The sequence below is a fragment of the Salvelinus fontinalis genome, unplaced genomic scaffold (assembly GCF_029448725.1).
Source record: "Salvelinus fontinalis isolate EN_2023a unplaced genomic scaffold, ASM2944872v1 scaffold_0077, whole genome shotgun sequence".
Taxonomy (NCBI): Eukaryota; Metazoa; Chordata; class Actinopteri; order Salmoniformes; family Salmonidae; genus Salvelinus; species Salvelinus fontinalis.
The window spans coordinates 322496-349638 of NW_026600286.1; the positions used below are offsets into that span (position 1 = coordinate 322496).

The window sequence follows — 27143 nt, forward strand, 5'->3', positions numbered from 1 at the left end:
CCCGACCTGATACCCTCCCCAACCTGACTTGATACCCTCCCCGACCTGACTTGATAACCTCCCCGACCTGATACCCTCCCCGACTTGATACCCTCCCCGACCTGACTTGATAACCTCCCCGACCTGATACCCTCCCCGACTTGATACCCTCCCCGACCTGACTTGATACCCTCCCCGACCTGATACCCTCCCCGACCTGACTTGATACCCTCCCCGACCTGACTTGATAACCTCCCCGACCTGATACCCTCCCCGACCTGACTTGATACCCTCCCCGACCTGACTTGATAACCTCCCCGACCTGATACCCTCCCCGACTTGATACCCTCCCCGACCTGACTTGATAACCTCCCCGACCTGATAACCTCCCCGACCTGACACCCTCCCCGACCTGACTTGATAACCTCCCCGACCTGATACCCTCCCCGACTTGATACCCTCCCCGACCTGACTTGATACCCTCCCCGACCTGATAACCTCCCCGACCTGATACCCTCCCCGACCTGATACCCTCCCCGACCTGATACCCTCCCCGACTTGATACCCTCCCCGACCTGACTTGATACCCTCCCCGACCTGACACCCTCCCCGACCTGACTTGATAACCTCCCCGACCTGATACCCTCCCCGACCTGATACCCTCCCCGACTTGATACCCTCCCCGACCTGACTTGATACCCTCCCCGACCTGACACCCTCCCCGACCTGACTTGATAACCTCCCCGACCTGATAACCTCCCCGACCTGATACCCTCCCCGACCTGATACCCTCCCCGACCTGATACCCTCCCCGACTTGATACCCTCCCCAACCTGACTTGATACCCTCCCCGACCTGACACCCTCCCCGACCAGACTTGATAACCTCCCCGACCTGATACCCTCCCCGACCTGACACCCTCCCCGACCTGACTTGATAACCTCCCCGACCTGATACCCTCCCCGACCTGACACCCTCCCCGACCAGACTTGATAACCTCCCCGACCTGATACCCTCCCCGACCTGACACCCGACCAGACCAGACTTGATAACCTCCCCGACCTGATACCCTCCCCGACCAGACTTGATACCCTCCCCGGGGGGGGGGATCTTTCTCAGTGTATCACGTAGGCTAACGTCACGTTAAATCAATGAGCCTGCCTCTACACAATCAGTCAGTACGTGATCATTGCACCCCAGATCGAGCTACAACTGGCTAGGCAGTTGGTAGCCTAAATCCTGCCTGATGTTACTGCTGTTCCTAAAACCATTGACATACGTTAGCCTACTGTAACCACACAGAGAGAGGGTGTGTGTGTGTGTGTGTTGGGCGATTGTGTACAAGCCTACATCGACAGATTGCGCCCCATAGCGATCCTCAATAGTCGATCACTATTGGGGGGGGGGGGGGGTCTTTCTCATGGCTACCCATGTATTTACATGGAAATATAACGTTTATTTGGAAAGTAATAAATATATATATATTTTTAAAAGCATTCATGATTTGCGTAAATGTATTATACTATTACTCTTGTTAAAAATATGAAATGGTTTTACATTTGGTGAAGAGCACATTAGGACTTGAGACTTGACTTGATGGTCTTGACTTGGGACTTGACTTGGGACTTGACTTGGGACTTGACTTGGGACTTGACTTGGGACTTGACTTGGGACTTGACTTGGGACTTGACTTGGGACTTGACTTGGGACTTGCCTGTCTTGACTTGGGACTTGAGTGCTAAGACTTGAGACCTTGTGACCTGTAAAACAATGACTTGGTCCCCCCTCTGGAGAGGGGTGTGGCCAGAATGGGAATACATTAGTCATAGAGGGCAGAAATAGCAAGGAGGGGGGCAGAGCCATGTAGGATCTATGTGTAACCTTTATTTAACTAGGCAAGTCAGTTAAGAACAAATTCCTATTTACAATAACGGCCAAACCCGGACGACGCTGGGCCAGTTGTGCGGCACTTTATGGGACTCCCAATCACGACCGAAGTCCAAAACGAACAAAAACATCACAAGACGTCACCATAATATATGCACAAACTCTAACGAACTGTTTCGGCTGGGAAGCAAGAATACGCCTTTATACGTCCAGTGGAATATCTGTCTCCTTCTATCTGTGGTAACGGTGCATCACTCCATAGCCGAGCGTGGCATTTGCTGACATCCTCCATATGACTTGTGTTTTTAGAGTAGAGGAGATAAGGACAGGTTATTTAAGAAGACGTACTAGTTTCATATAACAGAGCTCTGTTCACGCACCATTTTACAGGACACACACGCCATCTGGTGGCGATGGAATAGCGCTGATGCGTCAATCTATGTCTCTGAATTCGATTGCTCTCCTTGCTGTCTGGTGGAGTTGATCCCAGAAATCCACTCACCGCTGATGCAACACATTGACAGGTCTACCCGGCTTCTACATCTAAACATCGACCTCAAGTGTTAAGACATTAACTCTAAGGTAAAATTGAATTGTCTATAGCTAGTATGCTTTTTCAGACGACGGTTTATGTATGATTTCAAAGTTTCAACAACTCAAGTGTTGTCTAGATTGTGTTTTAGACAGCCAGTTCGGTACAAATGGTTAGCCAAATGCTAAGTTAGCGCTTAGCATGGGTGGTTCATTCTCTCTCAACGTGTCAGTAATAGCCAGCTCAGTTGTCACTGGCAACAGTAACTGAAGTTGCTAAATAACTAGTTATTTAGCCAGGCGAGCACTACCAGTGACTGAATTCTGCTTGACACAAAACTACTCTAAAACATACTTAGCTAGCTAGCTAGATAGAGACGATAGATGCCTAGCTAACGTTAGATGTCTAGCCTGCAAAAGTACTGTTTACTTTACTAACTTGATAGCTAGCTATCAACCTGTCAAATATTTGTCGTCTAGCTAACGTTAGATGGCTCATAAGCAGTCACAGGTTTGCGTCCCAAACATCACCATATTCCCTATGGGCCATGGTCAAAAGGAGTGCACTATATAGGGAATGGAGCGCCATTTTGGATATACCGTACACCCTGACTCATATACTCAATAACTGTGCCACCCACCTCCTGTTATTTAACTCCCCTCCGTGTAGGAGCTAGGCACCATGGGAGAACAGCTGAGCCCAGATGAGAAGCTTCACCTCATCACTAGGAACCTTCAGGTTAGTCTTCTCTCTTTCTCTCTATCTCTCTCTCTCTCCCTTTCTTTCTCTCTCTCTCTTTCTCTCTCTCTCCCCTTTCTTTCTCTCTCTCTCTCTCTCCCTTTCTTTCTCTCTCTCTCTCCCCTTTCTTTCTCTCTCTCTCCCTTTCTCTCTTTCTTTCTCTTTCGCTCTCTCTCCCTTTCTCTCTTTCTTTCTCTTTCGCTCTCTCTCCCTTTCTCTCTTTCGTTCTCTCTCCCTTTCTCTCTTTCTTTCTCTTTCGCTCTCTCTCCCTTTCTCTCTTTCTTTCTCTTTCGCTCTCTCCCTTTCTCTCTTTCTCTCTCTCTCTCTTTCGCTCTCTCTCTTTCTCTCTCGCTCTCTCTTTCTCTCTCTCTCTAATGGTTGATGTGTGGTATTTCAGGAGGTGCTTGGAGAAGAGAAGATAAAGCAGGTCCTGGCAGAGAGGGAACTGAAGGTGTACTGGGGAACCGCCACCACAGGAAAACCACATGTTGCCTACTTCGTCCCCATGTCCAAGATTGCAGACTTCCTCAAGGCAGGGTGTGAGGTGAGATCTGCGCATCTGTTTGATTCCTTCACTATTGTCCAGCCTATTGTGTGGTGATCTGGGGAGAGAGAATCACTAGTTACTTATTATTTTGGACAATATTATATCGATACTTTGACTCACAGTATCGATTTGTAAAAAATAAATACAAATAACATTTTCTAATTAAACAGTGATTTATTTTATATGTTGCATTAGCTAGTTAGCGTTAGCTAGAGCTAGTTACCATTAGCTAGTTACAATTAGCTAGTTACCATTAGCTAGAGCTAGTTAGCATTAGCTAGTTACCATTAGCTAGAGTTAGTTAGCATTAGCTAGAGCTAGTGAGCCAACATATTGTATCAGCACCTATGTATCGTGATAATATCGTATCGTAAGGTCCCTAGCAATTCCCAGCCCAAACTATTGGTAGATCTGTGTGTGTGTCTGTCGACCCCTCCCCAGGTGACCATCCTGTTCGCAGACCTGCACGCGTTCCTGGACAACATGAAGGCTCCCTGGGAACTGCTGGAGCTGAGGGTGCAGTACTACGAGCAGGTGATCAAGGCCATGCTGGAGAGTATCGGGGTACCGCTGGACAAACTCAAGTTCATCAAGGGCACAGACTTCCAACTCAGCAGGTTAGTGGTGAGGCTCCGTAGTTCTCTTTCCTGAGAGGGTCCGCTATGTCGATGCAGCGTTCTGAATTTTATAGGGAGCTTTTGTCGTCGTCTTGAATGCACTTTGAAGAATATGGAATATGACTGCTTCGTTGACAAGACCGTTATGCAAAAATCTATTTCCACTGTTTTTCACTGTCCAGTGTGATATTTTGTAATTGTATGACGGTCATCATGATTATATATTTTTTATATTTTTTTATATATTTTAGTTCAGGGCTAGACTCAAATCTTTGTCAGGGAAACCAGTCCATAGTGTTCAGATGTCAACGTCGGTGCTCGTTTGATGCACCTACGTATGCCCTCTCTCTCTCTCTGTCTCTCTGTCTCTCTGTCTCTCTGTCTCTCTGTCTCTCTGTCTCTGTCTCTCTCTCATAGAGAATACACTCTGGATGTGTACCGTCTGTCGTCCATGGTAACAGAACATGATGCTAAGAAGGCTGGAGCTGAGGTGGTTAAACAGGTGGACCACCCTCTACTCAGTGGTCTGCTCTACCCTGGACTACAGGTAATAACATGGTTATAACACCCTCTACTCAGTGGTCTGCTCTACCCTGGACTACAGGTAATAACATGGTTATAACACCCTCTACTCAGTGGTCTGCTCTACCCTGGACTACAGGTAATAACATGGTTACAACACCCTCTACTCAGTGGTCTGCTCTACCCTGGACTACAGGTAATAACATGGTTACAACACCCTCTACTCAGTGGTCTGCTCTACCCTGGACTACAGGTAATAACATGGTTATAACACCCTCTACTCAGTGGTCTGCACTACCCTGGACTACAGGTAATAACATGGTTATAACACCCTCTACTCAGTGGTCTGCTCTACCCTGGACTACAGGTAATAACATGGTTATAACACCCTCTACTCAGTGGTCTGCTCTACCCTGGACTACAGGTAATAACATGGTTATAACACCCTCTACTCAGTGGTCTGCTCTACCCTGGACTACAGGTAATAACATGGTTATAACACCCTCTACTCAGTGGTCTGCTCTACCCTGGACTACAGGTAATAACATGGTTATAACACCCTCTACTCAGTGGTCTGCTCTACCCTGGACTACAGGTAATAACATGGTTATAACACCCTCTACTCAGTGGTCTGCTCTACCCTGGACTACAGGTAATAACATGGTTATAACACCCTCTACTCAGTGGTCTGCTCTACCCTGGACTACAGGTAATAACATGGTTATAACACCCTCTACTCAGTGGTCTGCTCTACCCTGGACTACAGGTAATAACATGGTTATAACATATTATAACACCCTCTACTCAGTGGTCTGCTCTACCCTGGACTACAGGTAATAACATGGTTATAACACATTATAACACCCTCTACTCAGTGGTCTGCTCTACCCTGGACTACAGGTAATAACATGGTTATAACACATTATAACACCCTCTACTCAGTGGTCTGCTCTACCCTGGACTACAGGTAATAACATGGTTATAACACCCTCTACTCAGTGGTCTGCTCTACCCTGGACTACAGGTAATAACATGGTTATAACACATTATAACACCCTCTACTCAGTGGTCTGCTCTACCCTGGACTACAGGTAATAACATGGTTATAACACATTATAACACCCTCTACTCAGTGGTCTGCTCTACCCTGGACTACAGGTAATAACATGGTTATAACACATTATAACACCCTCTACTCAGTGGTCTGCTCTACCCTGGACTACAGGTAATAACATGGTTATAACACATTATAACACCCTCTACTCAGTGGTCTGCACTACCCTGGACTACAGGTAATAACATGGTTATAACACCCTCTACTCAGTGGTCTGCACTACCCTGGACTACAGGTGATAACATGGTTATAGCACATTATAACACCCTCTACTCAGTGGTCTGCTCTACCCTGGACTACAGGTAATAACATGGTTATAGCACATTATAACACCCTCTACTCAGTTGTCTGCTCTACCCTGGACTACAGGTAATAACATGGTTATAACACCCTCTACTCAGTGGTCTGCTCTACCCTGGACTACAGGTAATAACATGGTTATAACACATTATAACACCCTCTACTCAGTTGTCTGCTCTACCCTGGACTACAGGTAATAACATGGTTATAACACATTATAACACCCTCTACTCAGTGGTCTGCTCTACCCTGGACTACAGGTAATAACATGGTTATAACACATTATAACACCCTCTACTCAGTGGTCTGCTCTACCCTGGACTACAGGTAATAACATGGTTATAACACATTATAACACCCTCTACTCAGTGGTCTGCTCTACCCTGGACTACAGGTAATAACATGGTTATAACACATTATAACACCCTCTACTCAGTGGTCTGCTCTACCCTGGACTACAGGTAACAATGTGGTTATAACAAATCCAATCAAATCAAATGTTATTTGTCACATACACATGGTTAGCAGATATTAATGCGAGTGTAGCGAAATGCTTGTGTTTCTAGTTCCCGACAATGCAGTAATAACCAACGAGTAGTCTAACCTAACAATTCCACAACTACTACCTTATACACACAAGTGTAAAGGGATAAAGAATATGTACATAAAGATATATGAATGAGTGGTGGTACAGAACGGCATAGGCAAGATGCAGTAGATGGTATCGAGTACGGTATATACATATGAGATGAGTAATGTAGGGTATGTAAACATAAAGTGGCATAGTTTAAAGTGGCTAGTGATGCATGTATTACATAAAGATAACAGGTAACAGGTTAATAATAGAACCGGTTTGTAACCCATTTGGCCCGTCTGTCTTCTAGGCTCTGGATGAGGAGTATCTGAAAGTAGATGCCCAGTTTGGAGGAGTCGATCAGAGGAAGATCTTCACCCTGGCTGAGAAGGTACCCGGAACCTTCTGACCTGTTCATGAACTGTCTCCACTGTCCTCTTGTAGAGAGAGATGTTCTTAGATTCAGTTCAGTCATTGGTCAACTGGGAAATTACAAAAACTATTGTGATGAGTAAGTTTTGTATAATGTATGAGTTCTGAAAATCCCTCCCTATTTCGCTCTTTTCTCTCTCTGTCTCTCTCTCTGTCTCTGTCTCTCTCTCCTCCTCCAGTACCTGCCCTCTCTGGGCTATGCTAAGCGGTCCCATCTGATGAACCCCATGGTACCAGGACTGACTGGAGCGAAGATGAGTTCTTCAGAGGAGGTGAGTGGTCCTGTCACTTTCATGATTTATAATTCATCCATCCCTTCCTCTTCTTTTGGAGGTAATATATTGTTTTGACCAATCCCAAACTAACACAGCCTGTGGGTTGTATTCATTACGACAGACAGTAGCAAAGCATTTTGCAACAGAAAATTAACGTTTCTTATTGGACAAGTTCAGGTAGGGCTTTGCCCGTTTGTCCGTTTTCTTCCGGTTGGTTCCTAATGAACATGGCCCTGTGTGTTTCCTGTTAACCTCTGTAGGAGTCTAAGATTGACCTTCTGGACAGGAAGGAGGATGTGAAGAAGAAGTTGAAGAAGGCTTTCTGTGAGCCGGGCAACATCGAGAACAACGGAGTCCTCTCATTTGTTAAACATGTCCTCTTCCCACTCGTAGGAGGTGAGTAATCGCCCTGCTTCCTGTTCTCTCCTGTCCACTTCCTGTTCTGTCCACTTCCTGTTCTGTCCTCTCTCCTGTTCTGTCCTCTCTCCTGTTCTGTCCTCTTCCTCCTCTCTCCTGTTCTGTCCTCTTCCTCCACAGGAGGACTGTAGAGTCAGCGTGTCTGTGTTGCGTCTCTTTCAGAGTTCTCCATCAAAAGAGACCCCAAGTTCGGAGGAGACAAAACCTACACAGACTTTGAGGAAGTGGAGAAAGAGTTTGGCGAAGAGGTACGTACGTATGTGTTGTATGACCACTGTTGTTGGCCCATCATGCATTGGTTTGACCTCTAACCTCTGCCGTCTAGCTGATCCATCCTGGTGACCTGAAGGCGGGCGTGGAGGTGGCCCTTAACAAGCTGCTCGACCCAATTAGGAAGAAGTTTGAATCTCCAGAGCTCCGTAAACTCTCCAACACGGCCTATCCAGACCCGTCAAAGAACAGTTAGTGGAACCTACTGTTACCAACTCTCACCATCATATACCTCAAGGCTTCCTCAAGTAGACCTATAGGAGGCTGTTTCTCCTGACCCTTGACCCTGTGTGTGTCTCTGTGTCCCCCTGTCAGAGGCAGCAGGGAAGGGGAACCCTAAAGTGGCAGAAGAAGATGAGCTGGTTCCCTCCAGACTGGACATCAGGGTGGGCAAGGTCATCAGCGTGGAGAAGGTACTCATTCATTCATTCGTTTATTTATCCTTATTTAAACTTGGAAGACCCTTTTTTTTGAGAGAAATGCTGAATTCCAAATGGTGGAAATCCCCCCCCCCCCCCCAGCCTATCAGAGAGCAAGATGAGGAGCAATTACTGATTTAGATCCGATCTTTCAGAAGAGGCTCGGGGGATTTAGGATTCAGCAAATCATCTCCATTTTCCTTTCCTTCTCTTCACTGATTGGTCTTTCTGTCTGTCCTCGCCTCCCTCAGCATCCGGATGCTGATTCGCTGTACCTGGAGAAGATAGACGTCGGAGAGGCGGAGCCAAGGACGGTAGTGAGCGGCCTGGTGGCCTACGTTTCCCAGGAGGCCTTGCAGGACCGGCTGGTGGTGTTGCTATGCAACCTGAAGCCCCAGAAGATGAGGGGGGTGGAGTCCCAAGCCATGTTGCTCTGTGCCTCCATGTGAGTCTTCTTCTCCTCCTCTCTTCTCTCTTACCCCTTCTTCTCTTACTCCTTCTCTTCCTCCTCTTACCTCTTCTTCTCCTCCTCCTCTTACCTCTTCTTCTCCTCCTCCTCTTACCTCTTCTTCTCCTCCTCCTCTTACCCCTTCTCCTGCTCCTCCTCTTACCCCTTCTCCTCCTCCTCCTCTTACCCCTTCTTCTCCTCCTCCTCCTCTTACCCCTTCTTCTCCTCCTCCTCCTCTTACCCCTTCTTCTCCTCCTCTTACCCCTTCTCCTCCTCTTACCCCTTCTTCTCCTCCTCTTACCCCTTCTTCTCCTCCTCTTACCCCTTCTTCTCCTCCTCTTACCCCTTCCTACGTACTCCTTCCTTTGTCTTTTCTCCTGTTCCCCCTGCTTCTTTCTCTCTCTCTTTGTTCTATATCACTATCCCTTTCCTCTGCACTCTGTCACCGGACACAACCCACCCATTTCCTCATCCATCACTTTCTGACTCTCTTCTCCCTGATCGGCTGTTGTCTCAGTGAGGGGGAGACCAGGAGAGTGGAGCCTCTTGACCCCCCTGAGGGGTCGTCACCCGGGGAACGGGTGTTCGTTGAGGGGTACGAGACGGGCAAGCCAGACGACAAACTAAACCCAAAGAAAAAGCTGTGGGAGAAACTACAGGTATGTCTGAAATGACCCCTAGACTGTTCAATCAACTGTTTCACAGAGACGGTTTTCTCTTACGATGAGAGAAAAAGCCGTGAACAGCTTGGAGAGATCAATAAATGTGACTGTTATTTCAGCTAGTTGGAGAGAATTGCAGTTCATTTCGCTGATCTGTTCCACTTGTTTCCAACGCCTCACGCTGCTGACCTGAAGGTGTCAGGATACTGAGGGTTTCTGTCTGTCTCTCTCTCCAGGTGGACCTGAAGGTGTCAGGACAGTGTGTCGCCCAGTGGCAGGACAAACACCTGATGACCAAACTGGGACACATCACCTGTAAAACACTGAAGGGAGGCAACATCAGCTAAGAGAGACACACTGTCAATCTCTTGATGCTCTGTTTACTTGTCCATCTTACCTTCCCCAGAGAACTAAACACACATCACCACGGCAACATCTCTCTCTCTTCTCGACCAGAGAAATAATCATTCATATTAATAATACCGTGATCGATCTAACACAGCGATCTGGGTTTAAATAAACTATTGATTATCAGTGCTGTATTTTTCCCTCCTGATGTTTAAGTAATGGTTCGGCTCTGTAATTCTTGAGAAGTGACGGCGATGACACCGCCGGTTGCCCTCTGTGTGTTTTAAAACACATTGTTTCACATTGTTTCATTGTGGTCTGAGGAAATCCTTTGAGGAAAATACGGAACGACGTTTTGTCGTGACCAAATAACCTAGAGACACGTTAGCTTAGCCGGTCATCAACAGTCTCTACTGTCTACCATGTGTTCAATCATCCACGCCAGTCACCCAGGGGACGTATACATTAAAACAGAAATCTATTTGTGTTGCTATGGGGATGATAACGGTTGTGTCGGCAGGTACCCGTGGAAACGCTGCCATTTACTCTCATGTCATCATGTGGAAATGAAATAAACCCGGTTGAATTCAGTGGTTGTCTTCCGTCTGCAGCGGCCTCCGGTTTGACACGTCATCTCCGGTGATGGCAAGATCATACGAAAGATCTTCCTGTCACCGTGAGCTGTGTTTGAAATCTGATGCTGTCAACTCCTTTTTTGTTTGTTGTATTGACAGTGAAGGCTTAAACCAACTGTATAAGGGAGGGTTGCTTAGTATGAATATAGGGAGTGACCTCTTGGTCATTTACATCCTGCCTGAATGATGATAGGTATATTTAAAATAAACACACAAAAAAACAGTTCTATATCATTTACACCAGTTCTATATCATTTACACCAGTTCTATATCATTTAAATAAATAATATAAACCAGTTCTATATCATTTACACCAGTTCTATATAATTTAAACCAGTTCTGTATAATTTACACCAGTTCTATATAATTTAAACCAGTTCTGTATCATTTAAACCAGTTCTATATAATTTAAACCAGTTCTGTATCATTTACACCAGTTCTATATCATTTACACCAGTTCTATATCATTTAAATAAATAATATAAACCAGTTCTATATCATTTAAACCAGTTCTGTATCATTTACACCAGTTCTATATAATTTAAACCAGTTCTGTATCATTTACACCAGTTCTATATCATTTACACCAGTTCTATATCATTTAAATAAATAATATAAACCAGTTCTATATAATTTAAACCAGTTCTGTATCATTTAAACCAGTTCTATATAATGTAAAACAGACTACAAGTGGTTTGGCATTTCCACACAGTCACCCAACTGCAAAAACACAAACTAATATGTGATTTGGAATACAATTTTATAATCTTTTCATAACAAAGTAAATCACTTTTTTTATTTATTTGAATCAACAAAATGTTAGCTGTTTCCATGACAATAAGACGTGTCATGTGCAGAGAGTCAAAAGAGAAGAATTAGTTCCATGTTAAAACCATTTGCTGGACAAGGGGCGTTTTGTTGAGCCGATGATTACCAAGATGTCTTGTCTACTGTGGGAAGACTGAGTGTGCCTCCCAAATTGCGCCCTATGAGCCCTGGTCAAAAGTATAGCACTATATAGGGACTAGGGTTCCATTCGGGACAGATCCTTAGGCTGCTTCAAACAACGTGAAAGTAGGAATATACAGTAAATGTTTAAAATACTCTTTTTTTTTTTATGAAGAAACGAACACTTGTGAACTAAAGGCTATTTTCAGTGTCTAAAGCCGAAGCGTAACAGATTGCGTGATCAAAAATGTAAAAGGTCATTTCCGATACGGCCGATAACATGCAGCGTTTACTGTGAACGCAATCGCCGCTAATGCCGGTAACCTTACCTTGACATTTAAATCCCGCTGTAACGCTGAACTTCAGAGTGGATAGAGTCAGCCCTTAGTCAGCGAAAGACACACAGCCCTCTCTCTTTAGTGTTACTATTGGCCATTTTATCTCTGAGTAGTACTCAGTCTCATAGGGCACCCGTTACCTATATAGTGCTACATTTGACCAGATCCTTCCCATAGGCGCTCTGGTCCAAAGTAGTGCACTATGTAGGGAATAAGGTGCCTTGTATCTGTAGTACTATCAGGAGACACATTTAATACAGGCTTGTGGATTTGATTGAATAAAAGTGACTCTGTAAAGTCTTATTAAAAATAGACCGTTCATATAAACAAACCATTTTTCACGAAACAGTTGAACTCAAACCAAGGTTGAATATTTGGTTGGTCACGTGTCGATGTCAATGATGCTGATACAGTATTAATAAGGAATATTGTTTAAAGCAACTTATAGACACACATAAAAAAAACAACAACAACAACATAAATACATGGTAACAGTCAGAAATCCCATACATATAGTCTTTGAATGCATGGGAATGGTGTCTAGTGTGAGTAACTATAAGGAATGGACATAGTGTGCTCTCTTCCCGGGGATTCCTCCCAAACGGAACCATTATTCTCTGGTCGATAGTAGTGCACTATGCAGGGAATAGGTTGCCATTTGTAATGCTAGAATTTGAAAGCAGTTTAATTTCGTTGAATATGAGTTCCAGTGGGATTCACGTTTTCTGCGCCTTAAAACAGCTTCATTAGTTTACAAAGTGCTTTCAAAATTTGACAGTAGATCTAATATATAAATGGTCTTTTAAATATGCAGCATCCCTTTTTTTTTTGAAGCACTACTCTACCTATGCCTACGTATTCACAAAATAATTTGCAAGTTTAATTTAAAAACATTTTTTTCTGCTGATCAAAAAGCTAAAAAAAAATATATAACACATTGATTGGTTGATTCATTGATGGTTTGATCAATAGATAAGATCAAAAGATACAGTCTGGAAATTTCAAAAATCTGCCATTCCTTTTGGAAATAAGACAATTCAGTGATCCCCTGACTCAAAAAAAAAGGGGTATGTTAATGAAGAAAAAATTACTAGAGAAACATTTTTTTTTAAATAGAACACAAGCTTCAAACACCTTAGAAAGTCCCAATAATATTTAATGTTTTTTTTTCTTCCCTCTAGTATTTTTTTCTTCATATATTATTTGTCTTCTAGGCTTTTCTTTCTCATCTGCAGTGACTGCTACCTTTCCTAACCTCTAGATAGCGATCTACTACAAGCATAGCGTCTTGTACTGCATTTACAAAAGCCAGCCGCAATACACCATTCGTCCTGAGGGGGGCACTGTTTTGCAGTTTGCCAAAGCAAACTTAAAATCTATTCAATCTGCATCGCCGAAGTTCAGCTTTGCATCGTAATTTAAATTTAAAAGGCAATGTTCTTAATTAGGGGAGACTGCATTCACGGTAAACACTGCACATGTCGGCTCAATCGGAAATTACCTTTAAATTTATTTAGCAGAATCTGTAACGCTTCAGCTTTATAGACTGAATAGAGGCCTAGAGCTCAATGGTTTAGAAAAATACTCCAAAAGGAAGCTTTTTTATCAAAGAAATGAGGACCAACCCCATTGTTTGCATAAATTTAGGCTTTTGGAGAAGCCTTCACATATTTTAACTCTTGAGTTGACTTAAGTGAATACTGTTTTGATTCTCTCTCTCTCTGTCTCTCTCTCTTTCTCTCTCTCTCTCTCTGTCTCTGTCTGTCTGTCTCTCTCTCTCTCTCTCTGTCTCTCTCTCTCTCTCTGTCTCTCAGGATCTTGCAGTCCTTGCTTTGTTCCTCCGTCTTAGTCCCAGTCCACAAAAGTTCAGTCCACACAAAGCAGTCTTTCTCACAAGGGCATCGGTGCTTCTACAATGTTAGACGTCTCCATGTGACCTAGAAAACAGTAGGAAGCAGTTACACTCAGAAGGTGGGAATAAGGTGCCGTCTGAGACGAGGACAGAAGGCTATGACAAATGTACAGTTACACTATATGATAAACAAGGAGCATTCTGTGGGCTAATTCGATTGGTTACTTTATCGTGGGTGTAACTACATTAGCATTGGTTGGGCCGTGTGCTACTAGTGGATATTACCCGGAAACAGAATTCGACAGGGTTCTATTGTGGGTGGAATGTCATTTTCTTTCATTAGCAAGGTGAGCTCAAGTTGCAGAAAAGGGGGCGGGGGGGGGGGGGGGGGGGGGGGGGCATTTCTGCTGCTGCTGTGCAATGCTATGCAGTTGTAGGGCAACACCTGTGTGAGTGTCAATGCTACATTGCTAAGCATTCTTCAGCATCGCGGTAATGCTAGCGTCTACATTCTGTCACGTCATGATTGGGGAAAGACATGATTGTGGTTGATGTTGTCCACAGAATTAAGCACATTGTGCATCTAGTCTGTAAAGAATTGATTCTTCAGTGAAATAATTCAGTGAAACATCAAATCCACGCAAGATCAATTCCATGCACCATCAACATAAAAAAAATAAACTTGTATTTGACTTAAAATTTACATATTTGTAAGTATATGTAATAATATGTAGCAACAATCCTATTCTCTGTGTGGTGTTTGGTGTTCTTACTTGCTGTATTGTGGTCCTCTGTCAGTGCTTTCTGGCCCGCAGGTCGCACTGTCTCTGTCTCCTCGTTAGCTTCTGTTCCCCTTGGTGATGGACTGCTCCTCTCACTCTGAGAACCACCCGTCACTATAGAAAAAACAGTCTTCTCCAAGGTCGCTAACGGCAACGCTGGAAGAATTGGTTTCTTAGCCACGGGTGGTGGAACTCTCCTCGGAATCCCAGTTCTTCCAGCGTTGCCGTTAGCGACTGTGGAAGTCATCGATTGGTCGGAAACCTTCACGAGCACGGCGGCTAGGTTCTGTCGAAGGCTCGCCTGCGTCTCGGGGGAGGAAGAGGCGACAGGCGTTTCTATAACGACCTTCTTTGAACTCCTGGAGAATATGAAGCTAGCAGTGGAGGCGGGGGACTTTAGCATGTCGCCCCCTTCTGGTGACATTGGGGATAACATCTCATATTCACCACCACTGCTACTGGGGTATGAGGTGGAGGATGGCATTCTAAAGCGCGTTAGAAGACCGTCTCTGGAAGACATGGCCGCCGTCTTCATGCGGATAGCTTCCTGCAAGCGCATCGAGGGGGCGATGATCGACGGCGATGATGACTTCAATGACAGAGGTGTGGATTTTATAGACGGAGATCTCCGGATTGGTTTTTGGGGTGTGGTGTTCTGGGATCCAGTGGTTTGAGTTGGGATTGGACTCTGATCGTGAGCAGGTGGATTCCCCTTGTTGTAATTATTGTTGTTGTCGGAAGACGTTTTCATCTGGTCTTCGCTGACGTTGACCGATCTGAGACGTACCGTTTGAAGCAGAGAGGGTGTGACCAGTGGAATGTTGGCGTCTTCTTTGGGAATAGGGGCAGTGTTGTGCCTGGACAGAAGCTCTGTGCTCCTGGTCTCTCTGTTCACCAAGCTGAGCTGTCTCCTGACAGGTGATTGGTTCTCAAATGGGAGGGGGAGGAGAGGTGGGACGTTGACGGGGGGTGGAATAGGGGCACTCACTGCAGGCTCGGAGTGCATCGGATCTTCAAATTGTACAGGGGAAGGGAGGGGGACACTGATAAGAGATGGAGGAGAGATACTTGAGGTTGTCACCAAGGCTGTTTTCGTTGGTGGTGGGGGAGGAGCCTCCTGGGGTGAGGGAGGGACATCCTCTGATAGAGCCAGGACTCCATGTGACTGAGGAGAAGTTTCTGTTGGTTGAGTTATGGCTTCCTGCATTGTGATTGACTGCTGGGCAGATTGCTTGACCTCTGCCTCTTTCTTATTGGTCTGAACTGGAGAAACAACAGTTGACTCATCTGCGGGACTTGCTTGGAGCTCAGTTGAATCAAATACCTCAGAGCTGGTTTCATCAGTTGGAACAGCATTAGAGTTCAGAATCACCTTTTCAGGTCTATCCTCCTTCATCTCCATTTGAGCCGGAATGGGTGACAGATCTGCAGTTTCCCCATTCACAGTTGTCCGAGCCACAGTTGCTCCATTCACAGTTTCCTTAACCTCCTCTACATCCAGAGCCACAATGGACGCCTCCTGGACATCAGTGACTGTGTTACAGCTCTCCACTACATCTGGCAAGCTCTCTGTCATGAAGGGAGGGGGAGGAGGTGGAAAGTTCATGTCATCTGGCTCATCAAAGACTGAATCTGCTGGTTCCTCTGGTGGAGGTGGAGGGGGCCAGCAGAGCTCTACTATGGGATTCTTTTCCTCACACTCCTCCTCTACCTCGGGTGTGGGAGTGGACACTAAGGAGGGAGGTGTCTTAGAAGGGGGTGGAGGAGGGTGGTGGGCAGGGGGAGGGGAGGCTGGAGGAGAGACCCTGTCCACTTTGGGAGGCTCCATGACAAGGGTCTGTGTAGATGCCTTTGGTTTAGTGGAACTTTCCTCTGTAGTGTTTTCAGTAGCACTCTGACCTTCGACCTCCTTAGTTACTACTTCAACTCCCTTAGCAACTACCTCAACTTCCTTAGCAACTACCTCAACCTCAACTTTCTTAGCTACCTCCTCTACTTCCGCCTGTAAGGAACACTTCTCACTCTCGCTGGGTGATTCTACCTTCTCTACTGTGACGCCATCAAATGGCAACTTTTGTTGATTGTCTGTTGTTACTTGAACTGAAGGTTCTTTTCTACGAGTACTTTTCTTCATGACAGGAGGGGGTTCTTTCTTTGGAATCGTCGCTAAACTAACTTGTGTCTCTAGACTCTCTTCTTGATCCTCGACCTGTGCAACGCTACTACTACTACTCTGCTCCTGGTTTTGGTTCTGGTTCTGGACCTCTATACTTGCTTCTGCCCTGTCTGCGATCATCACCGGACTTCCTTTTTCTTTCGTTTGACTTTCTGTGCTCTCGACTCCCTGACTAACGCACTCGGATACCTCGGACACCTGCTCTAGCGTAGGCTCAGTTTCTTCTTTCGAAACAATGTATTTGCTTTCTGATTTTATCAAAGTGACTTCCTCTACGGTAGCCTGCTTTTCATCTGAGCTTTGAGACTCTTTGCTAGCTTCAGTGTGAGGTTCCTGCTTTTGCTTAATGATGTCAGCTTCATCTTTCAGTTCCTGTTGCTTCTGGAGCTGTGCTAGCCTGTTGACGTTGGGGCAAGGCCCACACAGCAGTTTGAAGGTGTGTCTGTTGTGGGCCCAGGTTTCTGGTGGTGGCGGGGAAGGGGCTTTGATGTTGGGGGGTGGCGGAATGTTAAGCAGCTCTCTGATCGCCGTAGATGCAGAGCAACAGGTTGGGGTCACCGGGGTCACCGCTGGTGTCTTTTTTGTTGTCATTACAGATGGAGGTGGGGAGGCCTGCTGGGGTGTGCTAGCGATGTCTTTTGAAGCCTCTTGATTGATGTGTTCTGAGGTTGCTGAAGACAGGGAGGTGAGGGAAGACGAGACAGAGGCTGCCGAGGAGGAAGCTCTTGAACCGGAACGTTCCGGTTTGACCGGCATCTTCTGGTGTTTACCTGGGGAGGCGGAAGGGCAGATCCCCTTGTGGGAGAGCGTCGGAGTACCACTCTGAGTTGAGTACCCACTGGAGGGGGACATGGTCTTTTCAAATGTACCTCCCTCTGAGGGAGCTTTCTGTGGGGAAGAGCTGCTGGACCGTGGCCTTTCTGGGTTACCACTACCACCAGGGGAGGCCTCTCTGGAACTCAGAGGATTAGAGGCTGTGGAAGATCTTGTACCATTTAAAGAGTTAAACCCAGATAAGTTGGATACAGGGATAGAGCTCTTTGTGATTTCTTTGTAGAGCTCTTTAGAGATCTCGATAGTAACCAAGCTTGTGTCTTCAGCAGCCTCCACCTCCCCACCCACAGAGTCACTGAAGTCTTTAATCTCCACCAGTCGCCTCTTTATCATCTTCTCATGGTGCAGGGAGTTGGTTCTCCTGGGGGGAGCCGGGGGCAGCTTGGTCTTCATGACCGACAGATTGCGAGAGAATCTGTGAGAGTCTCCTCCAACATCGCTCATCTCCCCAGATCCAGATAGACCCAACTCAGATCCCCCCTGAGCAGTTGCAGTACCAGTAACCCTGCTGGTACTGCTGACCCAGCTAGCTGAGCTTTGTAGGCTCACCAGGTCCTGGTCCCCAGCACCAGGCTGCTGCGGCTGTCTCTCCTGCCCAACGAGGTTCACCGTCTGTGGGTTAGCAGGTCCGAAGCTCCCCTTCGTGGAGGAGATGGCGGAGGAGTTGGACTTGATCATCTCGGAAGACTGCGAGTGGCTCCAGCCGGATCCCGAAGTCACTGAGCGCGTGGTCGCCGTAGAGCCATTGTCACGGGAACTACTGTCACCGTGGGAAAGGGCTTCGCCGCCGTCATAGCAACCGTCGCCGCCCGACCTCCTCGACGACGCGGGGCTTGCTGACGACACAGACGCCGGGCTGCTCTTGCTGACGGTGTGGACCGTTCCTTTACCGTTGTTTCCATTGGTATGGCTGGTTCTGAGGTCGATCTGTATGACGTCGACGGAGGCCGGCAGATAGGCGTTGGGGATGATCTTAGACAGGTAGGTGGCCTGGGGAGAGATGGACATCACCGGACCCTGGGAGGAGGCAAACACAACGATCAACAGGAGTCATACTATGTAGAGAACTGTGGAGCTGTCATACTATGTAGAGAACTGTGGAGCTGTCATACTATGTAGAGAACTGTGGAGCTGTCATACTATGTAGAGAACTGTGGAGCTGTCATACTATGTAGAGAACTGTGGAGCTGTCATTATGTAGAATACTGTGGAGCTGTCATATTATGTAGAGAACTGTGGAGCTGTCATATTATGTAGAATACTGTGGAGCTGTCATACTATGTAGAGAACTGTGGAGCTGTCATTATGTAGAATACTGTGGAGCTGTCATATTATGTAGAGAACTGTGGAGCTGTCATACTATGTAGAGAACTGTGGAGCTGTCATACTATGTAGAGAACTGTGGAGCTGTCATTATGTAGAGAACTGTAGCGTGGGCATACAGTAGTGTGGGCATACATTCCCGTATAGATTTCCCCAACAGGAAGAAACATGGTGACCAACACCGTTCACTCACAAGTGTCTCCTGGAGGAAGTTGGGGAATCCAACCGAGCAAGAGGAGGTCATGCCCGGCACGGCCAGAGATTTGGGCCTCTGGGTGGGAGAGAGACGAGAGTTCAGTCCCCTGTGGTGGCTGAAGCCCTGGTCGTCCCTGTATACAGACTGGAGGTGGTGTCTCAACAGCTGCTCCTCTCTGGATGCCTATTTAGGTGAGATTAGTTGTAATTGTAGTCATTTTTAGTGGTTTCTTGTTAACATAAACAATAACTACCTTAGTTTCAAAGAATTCTTATTGGAAATAAACAGAAGTTATGTTTTGTCGTGAACGTAGCAGTCTGTAATTAAAAGTATGACACTGTAACTTAAAGCACTAAATAAATGTGTCTTGATCAGCTGAGGTTGTAAAGCTAAAAACCCCCCAGTTCTGAGATATGTACCTTAGCTCCATCGTGGTTGGCTAGAGGGGTCTCTCCATCGACGATGACCACACCTGGTTGGCCGTCACTACCTTGTCCTCCAGAGCCGTTAGGGAGCTTGGAAGGAACTTGGTACGCAGACCCACTTTGCAGGGCTAGAAGGAGAATGGTGGAAAACATCGTATCGCCTATTTCGATTTATGACAAAAGATAGTACCATTTGATTTTACTTCTTAAATGACAAGGTGGCTAAGGCTATTCATTCAGTATAGATCCCACTACCACATAACCCCTGAAACGTTGTTGGTCGCGGTGACTTCGTAAAGTGAAGCTCAGTGCAAAGCTAGCTGCCGTCCGCTACACACGTACCCAGCTCTCTCTGGACCTGCTGGGGTATGCCCATCACAGTAGTCCTCCTGCTCCTGTTCTTCCCCTTCTCTGGTCTTTTCACTGTGTTCAGAGGCTTGAACGTGGAGCCTGAGAGAAGAGGTTTAGAGGAGGGAGAAGGATGAAGGATAAGACAAGGGATTTATGAGTTAAAGATGTGTTGCGTTTTTTAATGCACTTTAAAAGTTTGATTTGATTCGAAGGGATTCAAGGAGAGAGGAAGGGAATATGAAAGGAGAGAGGAAGGGAATATGAAAGGAGAGATGAAGAGGGAGGAGAGTTAATATTGTATGTAATGACAGATACTGAGAATCACAGTCAGATTCAATAGTGAACGATTGGAATAGTATTTGGAGAAGATTTTCAAAGAGAAGGACAGAAATGTGTTGGATTTAGGGCTGTGACGGTCATGGAATTTTGGATGAAGGACATTGGCCAACCAAATGACCGCGGCCTCCGTAATAAGCGTTCGAATAGCAAAAAAACACAACAAAGAAGACATATTTTTTCCCTCTTCTAACCCTGTGCCGCCATAGATTACATTTGTTTATGCTTCTGCTGACGGGGACGGTCAGGCATTTGTTTAGGAGCGACAAAGTTTCATCCCGTTACATCCCGAGGCTGCGTTACCACAGAAACGGACTCAACCGCACAAATGTCTGACCGTCCCGTCTCCAGTCAACTGTTTGGAAAAAAAACAAATTAAACGGTTATTTTTATTTTCACGGCTTTCTTCGTTCGTAACCGTCAGCTACACGGTTATATGGTCATTTTGCCAGCCCTAGTTGGAATGGTTTAGGCTTCAGGAACTCAAGAGGGTCTGGTTGTAAATTACAATGAGATTCAATGAGAGGGAATCAGTGAGTATTATGGGATTCAGAGCAGAGAATGGCATGCTTTGCCCCGAAGCTGGACCAGGCAGCGGCAGAGCCCTATTTGGATGGTAGAGACATTTCAAGTCAGTAACAAACTACAGCTGTGTGTTTTGGCTCTTCTTTGTGTGTAACTAGATCCTCTGGTTTTGACGACAGGTCTAAACAGAGTCTAACCACAGTAGACAGTAGAAACCCAGTAGAAACCCAGTAGAGACCCAGTAGAGACCCAGTGTAGACAGTAGATACCCAGTAGAGACAGATACCCAGTAGAGACAGTAGATACTCAGTAGATACCTAGTAGAGACGGTGGATACCCAGTAGATACAGTAGATACCCAGTAGACACGGTGGATACCCAGTAGATACAGTAGAGACCCAGTAGAGACAGTAGATACCCAGTAGAGACCAAGTAGAGACCTAGTAGAGACGGTGGATACCCAGTAGATACAGTAGATACCCAGTAGAGACGGTGGATACCCAGTAGATACCCAGTAGAGACGGTGGATACCCAGTAGAGACACAGTAGATACCCAGTAGAGACACAGTAGAGACCCAGTAGAGACACAGTAGAGACCCAGTAGAGACCCAGTAGAGACCCAGTAGAGACCCAGTAGAGACCCAGTAGAGACAGTAGAGACCCAGTAGAGACAGTAGAGACCCAGTAGAGACAGTAGAGACCCAGTAGAGACAGATACCCAGTAGAGACAGTAGATACTCAGTAGAGACAGTAGATACTCAGTAGATACCTAGTAGATACAGTAGATACCCAGTAGACACGGTGGATACCCAGTAGATACAGTAGAGACCCAGTAGAGACAGTAGATACCCAGTAGAGACCAAGTAGAGACCTAGTAGAGACGGTGGATACCCAGTAGATACAGTAGATACCCAGTAGAGACGGTGGATACCCAGTAGATACCCAGTAGAGACGGTGGATACCCAGTAGAGACACAGTAGATACCCAGTAGAGACACAGTAGAGACCCAGTAGAGACCCAGTAGAGACCCAGTAGAGACCCAGTAGAGACCCAGTAGAGACCCAGTAGAGACAGTAGAGACCCAGTAGAGACAGTAGAGACCCAGTAGAGACAGTAGATACCCAGTAGAGACAGATACCCAGTAGAGACAGTAGATACTCAGTAGATACCTAGTAGAGACGGTGGATACCCAGTAGATACAGTAGATACCCAGTAGACACGGTGGATACCCAGTAGATACAGTAGAGACCCAGTAGAGACAGTAGATACCCAGTAGAGACCAAGTAGAGACCCAGTAGAGACCTAGTAGAGACGGTGGATACCCAGTAGATACAGTAGATACCCAGTAGAGACGGTGGATACCCAGTAGATACCCAGTAGAGACGGTGGATACCCAGTAGAGACACAGTAGATACCCAGTAGATACCCAGTAGAGACCCAGTAGAGACCCAGTAGAGACACAGTAGAGACCCAGTAGAGACAGTAGAGACCCAGTAGAGACAGTAGAGACCCAGTAGAGACAGTAGAGACCCAGTAGAGACAGTATAGACCCAGTAGAGACAGTATAGACCCAGTAGAGACAGTAGATACCCAGTAGAGACAGTAGATACCCAGTAGAGACAGTAGATACCCAGGAGAGACTGTAGATACCCAGTAGAGACAGTAGATACCCAGTAGAGACAGTAGATAGACAGTAGAGACAGTAGATACCCAGTAGATACCCAGTAGATACCCAGTAGAGACAGTAGATACCCAGTGGAGACAGTAGATACACAGTAGAGACCAAGTAGAGACCTAGTAGAGACGGTGGATACCCAGTAGATACAGTAGATACCCAGTAGAGACGGTGGATACCCAGTAGATACCCAGTAGAGACGGTGGATACCCAGTAGAGACACAGTAGATACCCAGTAGAGACACAGTAGAGACCCAGTAGAGACACAGTAGAGACCCAGTAGAGACCCAGTAGAGACCCAGTAGAGACCCAGTAGAGACCCAGTAGAGACAGTAGAGACCCAGTAGAGACAGTAGAGACCCAGTAGAGACAGTAGAGACCCAGTAGAGACAGTAGATACCCAGTAGAGACAGATACCCAGTAGAGACAGTAGATACTCAGTAGATACCTAGTAGAGACGGTGGATACCCAGTAGATACAGTAGATACCCAGTAGACACGGTGGATACCCAGTAGATACAGTAGAGACCCAGTAGAGACAGTAGATACCCAGTAGAGACCAAGTAGAGACCCAGTAGAGACCTAGTAGAGACGGTGGATACCCAGTAGATACAGTAGATACCCAGTAGAGACGGTGGATACCCAGTAGATACCCAGTAGAGACGGTGGATACCCAGTAGAGACACAGTAGATACCCAGTAGAGACCCAGTAGAGACCCAGTAGAGACACAGTAGAGACCCAGTAGAGACCCAGTAGAGACCCAGTAGAGACAGTAGAGACCCAGTAGAGACAGTAGAGACCCAGTAGAGACAGTAGAGACCCAGTAGAGACAGTAGAGACCCAGTAGAGACAGTAGAGACCCAGTAGAGACAGTATAGACCCAGTAGAGACAGTATAGACCCAGTAGAGACAGTAGATACCCAGTAGAGACAGTAGATAGACAGTAGAGACAGTAGATAGACAGTAGAGACAGTAGATAGACAGTAGAGACAGTAGATACCCAGTAGATACCCAGTAGATACCCAGTAGAGACCCGGTAGATACCCAGTAGAGACCCAAGATACCCAGCAGAGACCCAGCAGAGACAGTAGATACCCAGTAGAGACCCAGCAGAGACAGTAGAGACAGTAGATGCCCAGTAGAGACAGTAGATACCCAGTAGATACCCAGTAGAGACAGTAGATACCCAGTAGAGACAGTAGATACCCAGTAGATACCCAGTAGAGACAGTAGACACCCAGTAGAGACAGTAAATAAACAGTAGACACCCAGTAGAGACCCAGTAGAGACCCAGTAGAGACCCAGTAGAGACCCAGTAGAGACAGTAGACACCCAGTAGAGACAGTAAATAAACAGTAGAGACAGTAGATACCCAGTAGAGACCCAGTAGAGACAGTAGATGCCCAGTAGAGACAGTAGATGCCCAGTAAAGACAGTAGATGCCCAGTAGAGACAGTAGACACCCAGTAGATACCCAGTAGAGACAGTAGATACCCAGTAGAGACAGTAGATACCCAGTAGAGACAGTAGATATCCAGTAAAGACAATAGATGTCCAGTAGAGACAGTAGATACCCAGTAGAGACCAAGTAGAGACCCAGTAGAGACCTAGTAGAGACGGTGGATACCCAGTAGATACAGTAGATACCCAGTAGAGATGGTGGATACCCAGTAGAGACACAGTAGATACCCAGTAGATACCCAGTAGAGACCCAGTAGAGACACAGTAGAGACACAGTAGAGACCCAGTAGAGACCCAGTAGAGACCCAGTAGAGACAGTAGATACCCAGTAGAGACAGTAGATACCCAGTAGAGACAGTAGATACCCAGTAGAGACAGTAGATACCCAGTAGAGACAGTAGATACCCAGTAGAGACAGTAGATAGACAGTAGAGACAGTAGATAGACAGTAGAGACAGTAGATACCCAGTAGATACCCAGTAGATACCCAGTGGAGACAGTAGATACACAGTAGAGACCCAGTAGATACCCAGTAGAGACCCGGTAGATACCCAGTAGAGACCCGGTAGATACCCAGTAGAGACCCGGTAGATACCCAGTAGAGACCCAAGATACCCAGCAGAGACCCAGCAGAGACAGTAGATACCCAGTAGAGACCCAGCAGAGACAGTAGAGACAGTAGATGCCCAGTAGAGACAGTAGATGCCCAGTAGAGACAGTAGATGCCCAGTAGAGACAGTAGATGCCCAGTAGAGACAGTAGATACCCAGTAGAGACAGTAGATACCCAGTAGAGACAGTAGACACCCAGTAGAGACAGTAAATAAACAGTAGACACCCAGTAGAGACCCAGTAGAGACCCAGTAGAGACCCAGTAGAGACAGTAGACACCCAGTAGAGACAGTAAATAAACAGTAGAGACAGTAGATACCCAGTAGAGACCCAGTAGAGACAGTAGACACCCAGTAGAGACAGTAAATAAACAGTAGAGACAGTAGATACCCAGTAGAGACCCAGTAGAGACAGTAGATGCCCAGTAGAGACAGTAGATGCCCAGTAGAGACAGTAGATGCCCAGTAGAGACAGTAGATGCCCAGTAGAGACAGTAGACACCCAGTAGATACCCAGTAGAGACAGTAGATACCCAGTAGAGACAGTAGATACCCAGTAGAGACAGTAGATATCCAGTAAAGACAATAGATGTCCAGTAGAGACAGTAGATGCCCAGTAGACAGTAGATGCCCAGTAGAGACAGTAGACACCCAGTAGATACCCAGCAGAGACAGTAGATACCCAGCAGAGACAGTAGATACCCAGCAGAGACAGTAGATACCCAGCAGAGACAGTAGATACCCAGCAGAGACAGTAGATACCCAGTAGATACAGTAGATACCCAGTAGAGACAGTAGATACCCAGTAGAGACCCAGTAGAGACAGTAGATACCCAGTAGAGACACTAGAGCCAGTTGATACCTAGTAGAGACAGTAGATACCCAGTAGAGACAGTAGATACCCAGTAGAGACAGTAGATACCCAGTAGAGACAGTAGATACCCAGTAGAGACCCAGTAGAGACCCAGTAGAGACCCAGTAGAGACCCAGTAGAGACAGTAGTGACCCAGTAGAGACAGTAGTGACCCAGTAGAGACAGTAGTGACCCAGTAGAGACAGTAGTGACCCAGTAGAGACAGTAGATGCCCAGTAGAGACAGTAGATGCCCAGTAGAGACAGTAGATGCCCAGTAGAGACAGTAGATGCCCAGTAGAGACAGTAGATACCCAGTAGAGACAGTAAATAAACAGTAGATACCCAGTAGAGACAGTAAATAAACAGTAGATACCCAGTAGAGACAGTAGAGCCAGTTGATACCCAGTAGAGACCCAGTAGAGACCCAGTAGAGACCCAGCAGATACCCAGTAGAGACAGTAGAAACCAGTAGAAACCAGTAGAGACCCAGTAGAGAACCAGTAGAGACCCAGTAGAGAGACAGTAGTGACCCAGTAGAGACCCAGTAGATGCCCAGTAGAGACAGTAGATGCCCAGTAGAGACCCAGTAGATGCCCAGTAGAGACAGTAGATACCCAGTAGAGACAGTCAACACCCAGTAGATAACCAGCAGAGACAGTAGATACCCAGCAGATACAGTAGATACCCAGTAGATACCTAGTGTAGAGACAGTAGATACCCAGTAGATACCCAGTAGAGACAGTAAATAAACAGTAGATACCCAGTAGAGACAGTAGATACCCAGTGGAGACAGTAGATACCCAGTGGAGACAGTAGATACCCAGTAGAGACAGATACCCAGTAGAGACAGTAGATACTCAGTAGATACCTAGTAGAGACGGTGGATACCCAGTAGATACAGTAGATACCCAGTAGACACGGTGGATACCCAGTAGACACGGTGGATACCCAGTAGATACAGTAGAGACCCAGTAGAGACAGTAGATACCCAGTAGAGACCAAGTAGAGACCCAGTAGAGACCTAGTAGAGACGGTGGATACCCAGTAGATACAGTAGATACCCAGTAGAGACGGTGGATACCCAGTAGATACCCAGTAGAGACGGTGGATACCCAGTAGAGAGACAGTAGATACCCAGTAGATACCCAGTAGAGACACAGTAGAGACCCAGTAGAGACACAGTAGAGACACAGTAGAGACCCAGTAGAACCCCAGTAGTGACCCAGTAGAGACAGTAGAGACCCAGTAGAGACAGTAGAGACCCAGTAGAGACAGTAGAGACCCAGTAGAGACAGTAGAGACCCAGTAGAGACAGTAGATACCCAGTAGAGACAGTAGATACCCAGTAGAGACAGTAGATACCCAGTAGATACCCAGTAGATACCCAGTAGAGACAGTAGATACCCAGTGGAGACAGTAGATACCCAGTAGAGACCCGGTAGATACCCAGTAGAGACCCGGTAGATACCCAGTAGAGACCCGGTAGATACCCAGTAGAGACCCGGTAGATACCCAGTAGAGACCCGGTAGATACCCAGCAGAGACCCAGCAGAGACAGTAGATACCCAGTAGAGACCCAGCAGAGACAGTAGAGACAGTAGATGCCCAGTAGAGACAGTAGATACCCAGTAGAGACAGTAGATACCCAGTAGAGACAGTAGATACCCAGTAGAGACAGTAGATACCCAGTAGAGACAGTAGATACCCAGTAGATACCCAGTAGAGACAGTAGACACCCAGT

The 27143-nt window shown here is 46.4% G+C and overlaps 2 protein-coding genes across 2 annotated transcripts in view; one reads left to right on the forward strand and one right to left on the reverse strand.

Annotated features, from left to right (window-relative positions):
- The first annotated feature begins 2270 nt into the window (after positions 1–2270).
- On the forward strand, positions 2271–10671 carry yars1 (tyrosyl-tRNA synthetase 1). Its single transcript, XM_055911648.1, has 14 exons — positions 2271–2448; positions 3068–3136; positions 3534–3680; positions 4125–4300; positions 4718–4847; positions 7121–7201; positions 7422–7514; positions 7778–7913; positions 8097–8182; positions 8260–8395; positions 8520–8617; positions 8875–9068; positions 9589–9730; positions 9970–10671. Exons 2-14 carry the CDS (start codon positions 3080–3082, stop codon positions 10078–10080), a joined length of 1587 nt encoding a protein of 528 aa, XP_055767623.1. The 5' UTR covers positions 2271–2448; positions 3068–3079; the 3' UTR covers positions 10081–10671.
- A 788-nt stretch (positions 10672–11459) lies between these two features.
- The window catches only part of LOC129842938 (uncharacterized protein KIAA1522 homolog), an 80788-nt gene continuing 65104 nt past the window's right edge, over positions 11460–27143 (reverse strand). Inside the window, exons 5-9 of the mRNA XM_055911647.1 lie at positions 19933–20040; positions 19585–19718; positions 19163–19348; positions 14628–18663; positions 11460–13939 (exon numbers count right to left, since the gene is read on the reverse strand). Of these exons, the coding sequence (XP_055767622.1) occupies positions 13893–13939; positions 14628–18663; positions 19163–19348; positions 19585–19718; positions 19933–20040 (4511 nt within the window). The 3' untranslated portion in view covers positions 11460–13892. The remainder of the gene's footprint in view (positions 13940–14627; positions 18664–19162; positions 19349–19584; positions 19719–19932; positions 20041–27143) is intronic.

Bases quoted from the DNA above. Each gene is read 5' to 3' on its own strand.
- yars1 (XM_055911648.1), top strand. From the start codon at position 3,080: ATGGGAGAACAGCTGAGCCCAGATGAGAAGCTTCACCTCATCACTAGG. The intron at 7,202-7,421 runs GTACCCGGAACC...CTCCTCCTCCAG, and splicing joins TCTTCACCCTGGCTGAGAAG to TACCTGCCCTCTCTGGGCTA. The intron at 7,515-7,777 runs GTGAGTGGTCCT...TAACCTCTGTAG, and splicing joins AGATGAGTTCTTCAGAGGAG to GAGTCTAAGATTGACCTTCT.